At 33.7% G+C, this 14,823-nt stretch overlaps 1 protein-coding gene across 6 annotated transcripts in view; it reads right to left on the bottom strand.

Moving 5' to 3' along the window:
- Positions 1 to 3,280: 3,280 nt before the first annotated feature.
- Positions 3,281 to 14,823, bottom strand: part of chrm2a (cholinergic receptor, muscarinic 2a) — a 656,161-nt gene continuing 644,618 nt past the window's right edge. For all 6 annotated transcript variants that reach the window (XM_039769949.1, XM_039769951.1, XM_039769952.1 and 3 more), the window contains one exon: positions 3,281 to 12,895. In XM_039769949.1, coding sequence (XP_039625883.1) covers positions 11,354 to 12,835 — 1,482 coding nt within the window. In that variant the 5' untranslated portion in view covers positions 12,836 to 12,895 and the 3' untranslated portion in view covers positions 3,281 to 11,353. The remainder of the gene's footprint in view (positions 12,896 to 14,823) is intronic.

The following is a 14,823-nucleotide window of genomic DNA, read 5'->3' as shown; positions in this document are numbered from 1 at the left end:
GAATGTAGTGACAAGTCAAGTAAAATTACACCTTTTACTGGCTAACTAAAAAGATTACAATATGCAAGCTTTCAAGGCAACTCAGGCTCCTTTTCCTCACACCAATGTAAATTGAGATATTTGCTTGAGGGGACTTTTAAAAAGTGTTTTTACGTATCCTTATGTTTGATTCAACAATATAATGATATATGCAGACTACATACTGTATGCACAAGACAGATTATCACCAAAGAGGTAGATATTGTACATTACTATATAGAACCAACAAGGCATGCAATACTCATTGTCTAAAATGATATTAGACAGTTCAATTCTATTTTTAAACAAAAAATCTCACACTCGTGTTTGCCCTAGTTATCTCTAGTACTTCAACCCCAATTCTGGTTGCTGTCACCTTATGGAGCACCTTTCCTCTTCTGTTTTGTTTTTGTGCCAGATGCAGAAGTGGTCCTCCTATTTAGAACTTATAATATCAACAGTACAGCCTTCCTGACTAAACAAATGCTGTCAACGATCATTTGCAATACAAACCAAGCAAAAACAGAGTATTGTTAACTTGAGGTCATAACAAACTGCATTCTTTTATTTAACATTGCTGGTTTGAAATTCAAAATATATTGTAAGGGTTTGGATAAAACTGTACAAGGCAACATGTGAAAATAAAGGAATAGATCTGATTTTGCAGGAAGATTTGTCATTTTAAAGTGTTTTTAGCAAGTGCAAATTTGGAATTACAAGTTTAATAGAGTTAGTATTTAAGGTTGTATGTTCATTTCTTAATATTTTTGGAAGATTACATGAATTTGGACTATTTCTGAATTCTGTATTTTTGTTTAAAAATCTAAACATTAATATTATTGTAATTAATTGATCATTTATTTTCTGTGTGAACCTGAATTGCTACAGAAAAACCTGTAATAAGCAAAAAAAAAAAAAAAAACTGCCCATCTGTTTTTAAAATCTCTTTGTCCAGTTCTGGATCGCAGGAGTCATGGGCATGTACTAACAATATGGTTTCACTTTTGGTAACCAGAATTTTGTCCTTACACAAGGAGATGTTCCATTTCAAGCTCTTTATAAAACACTGTCATTACTATAACAAAAATAATTCTCATGACAAAGTATCATAGTTAGGAACAGATTATCATAGGCCACGTATCACTGTGTTATGGCTGCCTTTCTAGAACCTTTTATCAAAGCTAAAGCAATCAACAATGTTTAAGGTGGGTATATAATAATGTACCAAAATGGAAACCAGATGACTATTTTTTAATATTCTAAAAAGGGGAAAAAAGCCAAATAATGGTTTTAATTAAGCAAGGATTTCAATTAAAAGTGAGGGAAACCTCTATTTAAATGCCCAAATGGAATAAAAATGTGCTGAGACTGCAAAGTGTTGTGGTGTCTGATGCCAATCAAAAATTACTGAAATTCTGTTTGTAATATTTATGTCTCCTTTTCTCCATTATTTAATAAAAAACTTGCAAATTATTTAAAGCCAATGTTGGGTGATCATATTTTCCGTTTTTTTTTATTTTGCCTCATTTGACAGGTTTCTTTCTTTTCCTATGGTACTGTTTCTTACAAGTCTAACCATACATTCTCTGCTTCTTTGAGCAGATGTACACATCCCCAAACCGATGGACATATTAATTGATTCTTATTCCAGTTTAATTATTTTCATCAGCATTAGAAATTAGGCTTTTGGAAAGACACATTGAAGCCTTCTAGTTCATAGAATGTCAAATGTTTTCAAATATTTGTCTTTAGCCAGGAAAGCAGATGTATATGCATTTACATTTTCAGAATTAAACTACTGGAAATAATGCTTAGTCTATCCATCCATCCATCCATTTTCCAACCTGCTGAATCCGAACACAGTGTCACAGTGTCAATCCCAGCCAAACACAGGGCACAAGGCAGTCTACTTACTGAAAAATGTATTAAGTAAAAAAAAAAATAGAATTATAGTGAAATATATGAAAACTGCCTATCACAACTACCAATAACCTTTACACCCTGTGTAAAAAATGCCCTTTTACTTCAAATTTCTTACTTTAAATAAACAAATGCTGTAAAATATTGCTTTTAAATTTCTGAAATTGTTTGTTCAAATTGAAAATTCTAATCCCCTTTGTAGGCAGTAACACTAACTGTAAAGCTCTAGAGTGCAGATATACCTATGACATTCAATGGAGAAACATTAATGCTTTAACATTTGCACAATTAATTAACAAAACTATAAAAGTTTTCTGTCAGCTTTTACCGAAGCATTTCTTGCTAAAATATTTAAAAGAATTTGATTTATTTTTTCCATTGTCATTTGCAACTTTATTGCCTTTTTTAAAGAACACCTATTACAATAATATTTTGCTTTCCTTTAATGACAACTTTTCCTTTACTTTATGTCAAACCTTATGTTAAGAAAAAAAGTTGCTATTCTTTACTACAGTATTTTAATATAAACAGGTTTGGCTTTTTTGGGCTGATTTTCTTAAAATGTTATCTATAAGGTACCTGTGATGAAAAATATTTTCTGGTCCCACAATTGTTAGGTGCCAAAGCTGCAGTATAACCCTTGACTGGATCAGTTCAGATTTCTCAACATAACTGCATGTTCTTAGAAAGTGAGAGAAAAACAAAAGTTCCCAGAGAAAACTATGGGTGTATGCAGAGAATGTGCAAACTCCATACAATTTTCAATCAAGCAGAATTGAAACTGAATCGACGTTCAGCCACGGAGAAGTAGCAATACTATCTGTTGTGCTATGCATTTCAGGCTTATACAGTATTTCACTAATTGACACTTCTGGCTAGAATAAAGTATGATCGGTTCCTTTGAATATTTTTGTATTTATAAATCTGTTTCGTACTTTGTTTCATTCAATAAACAGTTCCGGTATATAAATTTCCTACCTTACTTTTGCAGCTGTTCCTAAATAAAACAAAAATGGATTCAATAAACTGCTCAGTTTGATTATGTTGCTTCTAACAGCTGAGAATTCTACAGCAATACACAGTTAAAATATCAAAGAGTTACTTAAACTAATTAAAATCACTTAAAAATCACTGAATACTTTCATTACAGAATGCTTAATATTGTACATATTGAGACAAATTGTGGTCACTCTGAAGTAATGATTTCAATATCTAGACATGTAAATCTATATTATATAATGTTTCCATGATTTTATTATAGCAAACAACTTATTTTTCTTTTATATATTTTATTCACAATAGATATCTAGAATAACAATATTTATAATGGTTGAATTAAAGAAGTTTTTAAATCTAACTAGGAAAAAGGTTACACAGACATTTACATTATATTACAAACTAAGTGGTGTGCTTTCTTTTGGGAATTTATTTGCAACTATATTGCAAACATCTGAAGTAGGGTGTTGGTAAAAACACTAATCAAAAACATTTTGATCTACTGAGTTAAGTGCAAACTGTGAAATTGCACAATCACAAATATTTTTTTCATTTTACTAATGAAAATGTAAAGCTTATATGATGCAATTTTAGAATAGCAACAGAAAGAAATGTTGTTCCAAATTTGGATGAAATATACCATTTTTGAGTCCAGTAGATCTTAGAACTAAAGCAGTTATGATATAGATACCGCTAGCCCCTGTCCCCTTAAAGAGGCAACTTGGTGAATGCATTACATTAAATTTTAAGAAATAAAAGTCATACAATTAGATTAAATATTTACAAGTAAAAGTGATGTGTTTTCAATGAAATGATATATAAATATATGTAATTCCTTTAAGATGAAATTGAGTGTAACAAGCATTTATACAAAATGTATATTATTTACCTGCATCCTCATTTATGACAGTCTTTGTAGGAAGTTTAATACATATTACAACAAAACAAAGACTTTGATATGTAGAGCAATATTTAACACCATTTATTTCGCTCCACTATCCACCAAGTTTAGAAAAATATTTTGTTGAATATTTATATTGTTACACATAGACAGGTTATATTTGTTAGTTAAGTAATAATACTGTCTTTTTTAAAAATATATGACAAAATACAACAGACTACATTGAGTTTGGGGCTGACAACATAAACATCAAGTCAAATGAAGTAAAAACTGCTAATTATTTATCCCTTTGTGTCCCTCACATTCTTAATAAAGATATGGGAGGTTCAGAGAAACACTGCCATAGGAGGAGTAGTGGAGAGGGTGGATTTTACAACATGGTGCCACAGTAGCAAGTATTTCTACCACCTACAGAGTTATGGTACTATACATGTCTTGCATTGCAGTGTCTTACATGATGGACAAATGACTTGAGTTGGGACTAAATTTATGGCCTTGAGAACAAAGTATGTCCTAACTGCGTCGCTACTGGTTGAAATAATGCAAAGACCAGTGCAATCCTGACAACAACTGCCAAGACTGGCTTTCATGGTGTGCAGCAACATTACTCTGCTGCTTTTTAGGGCCAGCTTGACCGTTTTCTGATACATCACTGATTGTTTGACCTGCATGCCTATGCATATTTATCAACAGAGTAATGACATGACTGTTATGGAACAACATTGTCTCAAGTCCACTGATGTGCATGAGCTAGTGTGGTAAACTTGGAAATAGCACTTGAAATCAGATCCACCCTGTCTGTAGTGGAGCAGTTGTGCAATGTGTAGTGTGTCATAGTTGCTTCTATCACTTGCATTCCATTCTGAATTACTAAATTGCTTATTTGCAAAGGATTTGATAAGTTTCCTAAGTCACGTCACCATTTATGTTCACTGATTTTCATGCAATGTGGACCATGTAATCTAGTGAAGTTTTTTCTTCAATAAAAACTTAGAAACAACAAGAACCTCAAACACATTTAGTGACTAAATACCTATATAATTTCACATTTTATTTTATTGCAACCTAATTGCATGTGTAAATGTGTTTGTCCAGTGGGAACGTATTATAGCTTTATAAAGAAATTGAAAAAAAAAAAAGTCTATGCTTCAAGATAAACTTGCACTCTATCCAGATGGCTATGTGCTATTTAGAGTAAGGGTTAATCTGATAGCAGTCAATCCACTTTAATACGTAGTTTGACCAGGGTATGTAACCTGATGAGCAGTCTGTTTATGTTTCATATTCTTGCATGCTTTAAGCTGTAAGTTAATAGTTAAATAAAATGAGAGAAAGTGGCATTTTCCAGTTTGCTTACGTTTTGTTTTATTTTAAACTGAAGCTCTGTATATTTAATAGGATACTGTATGAACTGAAGAAGTCTCTCTCAGCTTAGCACAGTAAATAGAATGGCAAAACCTTTGCACGTAGCAGTTCAATTGCTGAAATTGGACGTAGCACAGAATCATGTGCAAGTGAATAAATGAACAACATTCATATACTTTGAATGAAAAAATGCACATGGGAAATTTGGAGTTATGTTATACCTTTACAGAAATATTTCACTCAAAAATGTAACGAGCTGATTGTATCTCTATGAATATCTGTCTGCATTCATATGACAAACTTTTCATCAGTATATTGCAAAACAGACAAATGAAAAGTTCTTGTTCTGATAATCGTGCATATATTGTTTGTAGAATCTTAACAGCTATGTTAGCAAGGATTTCTTAGCTCCAAAACTTAAATTCAAATAGATTTTCTGACACAAGTGATTTTCCTTTTACAGAAACCAGCCTACATTTTTCATGGAAATAAAATGTTTTTTTAAATTTTTGAATATTTGACTTGAGCAAAATGGTGAATGAACCTACTGTGTAAAACACTGTTCATATATTGCTGTGCATTCACTCGAAGACACAATATATTTACTGTGTGAATCAATGCTATTGAGAGAGTTTCATTATGCCTCCTTCTATATGTTATATTTCAGATTTTCTTCACTAATGAATCTTTCCAGAACAGATTCTGGATTCCAATTGAATCTTCTTGGTGGTGTATAGAATACTGTACCAACATATCTGACATACATATAGATAGCAATGGAAATGATCAAAATAAATGATTATCAGATATTCATATGCAGGAATTCTGTTCTCCTGGAATCTTGCTTCATTAATCCACAGGTAATTCAACTAAAGTACTTTATTTTAATGCAGTTACTCCTGTTTTACCAGCAAAATCCATAAATGAACTGCTGGATTAAGGTCTATTGATTAGGAAGACTATTGAAGCTGTTTAGCATTGTTTTCTTATTCCATTTAATACTTGTGATCAACATGCCCTGAGATTTAGAGCTCTGTTGTCTTGGAAGACTTGCCACCAAGCAGACAGGAAGAAACTGTTTAATCAAAGAGCACAACATTTTTCATAGAAAGGTAACAAAGCACATTGTTTCTGCTTGGCATTCTAATGGAATTTACAGATTTAGTCCATACTGTAAAAATGATTCCAATCTCAAAACAGTAACTGCTGAAGCAAAAATCAAATGTGCATACACTGCCTTGGAGTCTGGCCAAACTGTCAGATATCCACTCCTCCAGAACATGATGAAAAATGGTTCTCCACATCACATCAAACGTCTTTGCTGCAAGGTATTGATTGCACGACCCAGCTGTTATCCATTCCTGTAGATTTTGCTTCTGATGACTTTGATATCACAGAGTGGCATTAGCCCAAGCTGCACTCTATACATCTGGTGTGAAGTCCATAGATTCTCTTTTGTTTTTGGAGTGCCATATGGATTAATGCCTGTGCAGCAAAACTTTGAATACGCACATTTGCCAACTGCTGTTTTTAATAAGATTATTCTTTTTCTCCTTAGTCTGAAATCATCTTTGGAATGTTTTTTCATCATAAACTGTATTATTTACCTTTTAACCCTTATCTGAGAAGTGTCTGCCAGATACACATCGTCTATAATGCTGAGGTTCTCAGTTGTAGCCATGTTGACTCATGCAAGTAGCCTAAAATGCCTAACAAAATGTATAAACTTCTAACAAGAGTTTTGCATATTTTGCTCAACAGCGCCTTATGTATAGTTACCATAAACTTTGCATAAACTTTGTATGCGCTTTGTTCTCTAACTTTTCCATTTGCTCAACCTAAAAATGGACATAATAACAATAAAATCCAACTGCAGCTGCTAAAATGTGATATTTCTTATGAGGACATTTAAATGGTGAACAGAGGTTCATTAATAGAGATGAATTACCTGTATACAGTGTGCACCATCCAATTCTGATTTGCTTTTTGCAATATACCTGACATCAGTAACAATTAGTTGTCAAACTTTGAAATTACTTTGTTTCTTCTAAAAGAATTGGATTTTCAAAGGGGAAATATCAAGAAAGAAGTAAATCACACCACTCTCCGCTTGTTTTAGGAGTAAATACTCCTAAACCAAGCATACAGAATGCTTTTCTTCTGGATATCCCAATGCACAAAAGGCCTGCAATTCTCTCACCTCCATTCAGCAAATGTGTACTGGCACTCCAATTTATTTCATAATGAACTATGGGAACAAGTGCAGAACTCCTAGACTGGTTATGAAAAAAGGATGCAATAAACCAAAAACACAGAAAAAGACTTAGGTTTGCTTGGATGGACTACCCACCATTTTAAAGATATATTGCTTTTTGGGTACTCCTTTTTTAACTTTATAAGATTTTAATATTCATTAAAGCTATGGTCATTCTACAGCTAATTTAAAAAAAAAATATTTAAAAAAGATTGCTATAACTGAAATATAGAAAAATTCTTAAATATGCTTGTGTCTTCTGGTGCTGTGAAAACATGTTTCTATTAGTTAGGGCTCATAAGACTGAAATACTGTTTAAGAAAAATAAAGTAGTTGCATTTGTGCCATTCTACTAGTATTCTGACAAATTGTAAGTTGCACTTTTGGAAAACCATAAGCCAACTTTTACTGTTTTTTTCAGGGTGAAATGTCAAAACTACTTGAAGAGCAAGTAGCAATTAAGTAAACCGTCAAGTAACATATTGGTGATTTGTAATGGATGAAAATAGATACTAATGACTGGAAGCAACCTGCTAGGGTTTTCTGGGTGTATAAAAAGAAAAATTGTGGGTAAATTCTGCTTCCTAGCATATTTAAATCACTTATACTGCAAATTAATGCACACAAATTGACTGTAAAAATATTTTGAAAACAGAATAGAAGTTACCTTTCAGAGAGTAAAGTAACATTTTTGGGCCAAAACCAAAGATTGCTACAAAGTTACATGATAAGCATATAATTTATTAACAATTTTTAAGTGATAGTAAAGCAATATACATAAATGTGTAGAGTGTGTATCAAAAATCTGCACACCTTTATTGAAACCTCAGATTTTGTTGATGTAAAGTCTGAACTTTATTGATCACCAAAGTCAGTAGATTTTTATGTTAAAAGAGCACTTCAGATTATTGTCATGACTGCCTGTTTCACTTTTGCTTTCTGGTTGAGGGCACCATGTATGCACCAAAATATCATGATATTAATAGTAATTAATTTTCACTTCTTTATCCTGAATACAGCCCCTTTCCCTGTTGATGAGAAACAGACAAATAAAAGGATGCTACAACCTTAAAGCCATGTGCTCTTTAGTGTCTCTGTCAAGAAAATAGGTTTCCTGCGAGTTTAATAAACTTGGTGTGTTTTCTTGGAAATTTTAAAAGGGTTTTGCTTTTTTTGGTGATAACTTGTTTCCACACTACAGCTGAGAATTATAGAGAATACACTAAATGGTTATAATATATAGGTTGTGGTCACTTAATGTCATAGAATTCATGATCTTTTTAAACGTACTAATGGCCCATCTGTGGACTCCAGGATGAGCTTTCATTTCATCTGGTTTAACAACTTTAAAGTATATTCTGATATTTGTAATGTCCTTGTGGTATAATTTTTTCCTCTGTTACTTAATGATGATGTTTTTAATTTTCCCTGATACATGTAGTGCCTTTGAATTATTCTTTTAATACCTCTCCTGATCTTTACATTTCATCAGTAAAATCCTGTGAATCTTTGCTTAGCACCCTGTAACCACAGACATCACTGCATAATGCAAGCCCACAAATTCTACAGTAACAGTTTATTTTATTCAGGACTAATAATAAAGTATTGATCGATCTATCTATCTATCTATCTATCTATCTATCTATCTATCTATGAATCACTTCAGTTGATGTCTGGGAAAGGCAAATTACTGGCATCCGTGACTGGTTAAATTTGAACACAATTCTAATCATGATTATAAAGAGTGTTCACATGATCCAATTCTTGCTCATTTAAATATTATTGAATTTAAAATGTTTGAAGGTGAAAAAGGACTGCCATGAGTCAAGCTGATTTCAGCCATTACATCACAAAAAACTGAAATTCCAATAAGCACGTGGTATTCACTGTAAATGACTGCCAGTGTCACAATATTTGTAGTCCTGATCAAAATTGATATTTCTGAATTTTAAAAGTAAAATGGTAACTTTTATTATTAGTAAAAGAACGATAAAAGGAAATGTGAACTGTAAATTACATTTGGTTGATGTTCATTTTTTGAATTGTACATTTATTTCAGATTGTAGGATTACTATTTAAAGATATTCAAAGCTGCAGGAAGCAAATTCTCTTTACAACTTTTATACATTTTTTTACAAGTATTGGGAAGATTTGTTTTCAAAAAACTAAAACTATTATGTAGAAACTGGTGAGAATATCAGTAAGCTAGAAATTAGTAGGTAATAATCAGAAAACTAAGATTAAAAAAAATCTAAACTGACAGCAAGATAGAGAGAGATTGAATAATGGTGAAGTAGCAGCCTTGACCTAACAACGGTTTAAATATGCAAGCAGCAAATGTTTATGTTCATAATAACTTTGAAAAATAAATTGATTATTGATGATTTTTTCTCCTTGTTCACAATATCCAGGTACAAATAAGATACACCTGGATACATCCTCAATAGTTTCCTTCTTTGTAGGTTTACCACCCTAACAGGTGTTCAGGTGACCAGATTAACGGTGAAGTTTGAAAATTGTGCAGCACCTCAAAACTCCTGCTCCAAAAAATATCATATGGCAACACATTTAAGCTTTCATATTACCAGTTACTTCATTTTCCACCATTAAGATTAGTTCGGTTTACTAGGTAGGCATACATACCAAGCGTAATGTTTACTTGGTGCAGGAGGAAACTGTGTATACATAAGGATGTAAAACGTTTCACATAATATGCTTCGTATTTCTTTGTTCACTCCACGATAAATAATCCTTCACAATAAATAATAACTTGTATATGCTTACATACTAGGAAGGATAGATAGATAGATAGATAGATAGATAGATAGATAGATAGATAGATAGATAGATAGATAATCTATTAGCCCTATTGTCCCTTTTTGATTGATACTTAAACTTGTGAAAAATAAGCAAGACTGTTGTAATAAAGATCCATTAAAAATATGCACCTGCTATTGGTTCCATCTGGGTGCACTATCTTAAGCTTAATTTTACAGAAAATACTCATAAAATTTACCTAATCTTATCCACTTACTTGGTTTGTTTCAAGGACTGGAACTTGGGAATTTGGAGTTATAGGTTTCTGTATTATTAATATTTTTTTCATACTGTAATTCAATATACTGTAAGTGTACTAAAAACATTTAAAGTACTTTTAATTATTTACTTGCCTTAAAAGGAAAGACAGCATTAAAGGGAATTTTGTTTTGCTGTATCAATTCTGACTGCTTGCTTATTTACTGCATGTATTTAGGTATATTACAAGATTCTTGTTTTATGTATTATTAATTAGTATACACCAGATGGTTATATATTTGTATGTACAGTACACCTATGTATTCATTGATACCCATCAAATGTAATAATTCCTTTTAGTATGTGTCTAATTTTTATGTAGTGTAAATATTTAAATTTGAGCATTCTGTGAATATTACATTTTAGAGTGAGTGTGTGTGTGTGCGCAAGCATTTTTTATTTTATATATTCTGAAAAAAATTTTCCCAATGTTTACATGATCTTTTTCTGAACTATGTGAGGAAAAAGTCAAATTTTTTTCTATTCAATCATTAGATAATGAGTTTCATCTTACTAGATATTCTTATGTATTAATACTTGGTAAGAGTCAGTGTGAAGTCCCAAGATGATTAGCAGGTTTTAAAACAATTTTGACTGTTTAGATGTAATCTTAAAGATAAATTTGTATCATCCTTATTTTCATTAATATAAATTATCTGTAAAACACATGGTTCCAGTTTTCATTTTGCTTGTGAATACTTTAAATTGCCTTAAATAGCAGAGAATATATTTTCCTTATTATAACAATTTCTGTTCTTTGTATCAGTATAAAGTGCTAGACAGTTACTTTTTATTAAAAAAAATCATCAAAATATGCTAAATTCCTATCTGGCAGCTCCGATGTTCTTATACTGGCAGAGTAGGAGATGTTTAAAGGTCTTTTTAAATGTTGCATTACACAGGGCATAGCAGGCTGGATTAATGGTGCTATTGATGTAACACAACCAGTAGCCAATGGTCCAAACGGTGTTGGGTACACAACTAGAACAGAAGGTGTTGATAAGCACCATCACATTGTAGGGTGTCCAGGTTACAATAAATGCTAACAAAATAGCAAGTATGGTCCTTGTTACTTTTTTCTCCCTGGATGGGGGATTCTTTTTTTTCTTCGGGGGTTGCTTAGTTATTTTCACAATCTTACGAGCTACTAAATTTTGTTTCTCTGCTCCAGGGACAATCTCTATTGTGGTATTAGTTGGACAACAGTCTCCTTTTGGAGATTTGGTAACAATTTTAATACAAGTGAGCTTTGAGCCTTCTGCCTTTGCTCTGTGTCGTGTAGGTTGCTGACTTGGAACGCAGGATGTTTCTTTGAGATCAACTACCATCTCTTCATCTTTTGCATTAGTAGGAACAACACTGAGAGAAGTAGAGTCATTTGAGCTCTCCTTTTCCTCATTCTGAGAACAGTTTTGCATACTTTTATTACCACTTTCTCCTTCAGCCGAAGATGGGGCTTTGCCATTCTGTAACTTGTTCTGATGCTGACTTAAGAGGTGCTGGTTCTGATTCAGATTTGAACCTTGTTCTTCTTCTTCAGCACTCACATTATTGTTGTCTGGTTTTACAATCTGGCCTCTTACTAGACTGGGAGAAATGGGGTCCTGATTGGAAGAAGGTTTCCTGTGATCCTTTTTGATGCGACTCTTACTTGCCCTAGAGATCTGCCAATAAAGGACCATCATAATGATAACTGGCAAGTAAAATGCTGCTATTGCAGTCCCAAAGGTAACAGCTGCATTGGAAAAAAATTGGATGTAGCACTCCTTTTCAGGCACAGTCCGGCCTCCCACTATGAACTGCCAAAACAGGATTGCTGGTGCCCACAGGATAAATGACAAGACCCAAGCAGCTGCAATCATCATGCCAGCCATTTTGGTGGTCCGCTTAACTGGATAGCTAAGTGGTTTGGTGACACAGAAGTATCGGTCAAAGCTGATAATTAGCAGATTCATTACAGAAGCATTGCTGACGACATAATCCAAGGCAAGCCACAGGTCACAAACAACAGGTCCCAAAGGCCAGTATCCGATGACAGTGTAAACTGTATACAAGTTCATGGAGCAAACACCGATAATTAGGTCTGCACATGCCAAACTGAAAAGAAAGTAATTATTTACTGTCTGTAGGTTCCTATTGACCTTAATGGAAACCATGACCAGAATGTTACCAATTACTGTGACCAGGCTCAGTGATCCAGCAACAAGAACAATAAATACAACCTCCACTGTCTTGTAGGGACTGTCCTGAAGGTTAAGACTTGTCACATTTCCACCAGAGGAATTAGAATAGGTGGAGTTATCCATTTGCAGTTTGTTTAACTGTGGATTGATTTTCTGGAAGCTGATATCTGGAACTGTCTATGCCTATAGGAACAAAAGAAAATGTTATTGAACTTAATATATAACAATTAACAAGACATAGACTTAAAATGTATTAGTTTTGCTAAGATAGGCATTTTTGGCAAACATTTTTTTCATTAAAAAGCTTTTAGATTAACTCATTTGGTACAAGTACTAAATTGTAAAGCCCATGGGTGTACAACACATCATAGAGTTGGTACATCTGATTTAACCTTCAATACCTGTGCTAATTGGCTGTCAGTAAGTAACATTTCATATCCAGTGTACATTATTTTGAAAAGGTCTTTCCTTAATCTTAAGCAGTTTTTCAAACCCCGTGTTAAATACAGTAGAGATAGCTCAGCTTTTAGCAGGAATAATCACTGACATTCAAATCAAAAAGTTAGGTAAATAATTATGTTTAAAGTTTTTTGTTTAAGGATTTCAGAATTGGACTACTGAAATCCACCCAGATGCAGATGGAAAAATCTGTATCAAAAGTTTTTGGTAGGAACTGGAGAAGGCTATCTGACAGGAAAAAGCAAGGCTATAGAACATTGAACCCCAGTGAATGTGGCAGGTCCTGCAACATATTATCTTTAAAGAAAATGGCGAAGTAATTTTGGACTCATTGCTAAATGAGATACAAGCCAAATTAAGAGCTGAAAGTCTCAGAGTGGTGGGTTTTGAGCTACAATATGTGTTGTGTTCAACATGTGAGAAGTTAAAACCTACAAACCATAAGGTTCAGTTAATCGTGGTCAAACTTCTCTGCACTTATTTTTATAGTGTGGTAACTAGACCTAAATACAGAATTATAGATACAGGCTCACTAATGCATTATAAACATTTTTGTTCAATAGTTGGACAAATTACGTCATACTTACAACCTTTGGAAGCAAGTCCCATGATACACATGCAGAGCAGGTTAGAGATAATGCAAGTATGAAAATTTTAAAGTCTCAAAAAAATGAGAGTAAAGATCTCATTAGCAAAAATAAATGAAAATATTACTTGGTGAAATAGCAGACCAGTGAAAAGAGATTGCATAGTGTTTGAGGATGTCTGGGGGACAAGAGAGACAAAGCAGTGAGATAAAAGGACAGGTGCTGTACAGGCTTTTAAACGTTCAAAATGCAGATCATGTAGCCTAGCAGCAGCAAGCCAGCAGCTGATTGAGCAAAGAGGAGGTAAGAAAAAAAAACTGTTATTAGTTTCCCATTATATCACCATTTAAGATGGGTTTCGGAGCAGTGACTGTGTCTCCTTGGAATGCATTCAGTTCAGCCCACCTCTTCACAACATTCGGTGAGAAAGGTTAGGCGAGTGAAGTGCAAATCACGCAGCACGGCACAGCAGCAAGCCATCCGCTAATCAAGCAAAAAAAAAAAAAGTATTTGTTTCCTATTGTATCACTGTTTAAGAGGGGTTGTAGAGGGGCGGCTGCGTCTCCTTCGGGTGCATTCAGACACCCTCTTCACAACAGCATTTAGCTCTGGATTGGTTGGCGGCTTAGCCAAGCGAAGTGCAGAAGTGCAGATCATGTGGCCTGGCAGCAGCAGCAAGCCAGCAGCTGATTGAGCAAAGAGAGGGAGTGGTTGTCGAGCGAAGTGAGCATGGGGTGAAGCCACCTAGTTGTTACATATTAATATCTTACTTAACTTCTTAACACTAGAATTACCAGAGCCTACAAAAAACCTTGTAGATCCGGCCCACCTTAAATCCATTCTCGCCTCTCCGCCAGCGTCCTTTGTCCTGTAAATGTGCCGATAAAGACAAGCAGCAAGCTTAGAACCCCACCGACTTAGAACGTGCACGAACTTCTACAAGCTCATGCCTTGATTATCTGGGAGTGAAGTGGAGTTTTAGAGTGGAAATGATAGATTGTTATTTGAAACACACGCATTTCATGTGCGTTCTGTTTCTACAATAATCTGTGTAAACACATTTTT

This window comes from Polypterus senegalus, chromosome 11 (assembly GCF_016835505.1).
Source record: "Polypterus senegalus isolate Bchr_013 chromosome 11, ASM1683550v1, whole genome shotgun sequence".
Taxonomy (NCBI): domain Eukaryota; kingdom Metazoa; phylum Chordata; class Cladistia; order Polypteriformes; family Polypteridae; genus Polypterus; species Polypterus senegalus.
Note: the sequence above shows the minus strand (reverse complement) of the source record. Positions and strands in the feature narration are given on the sequence as shown.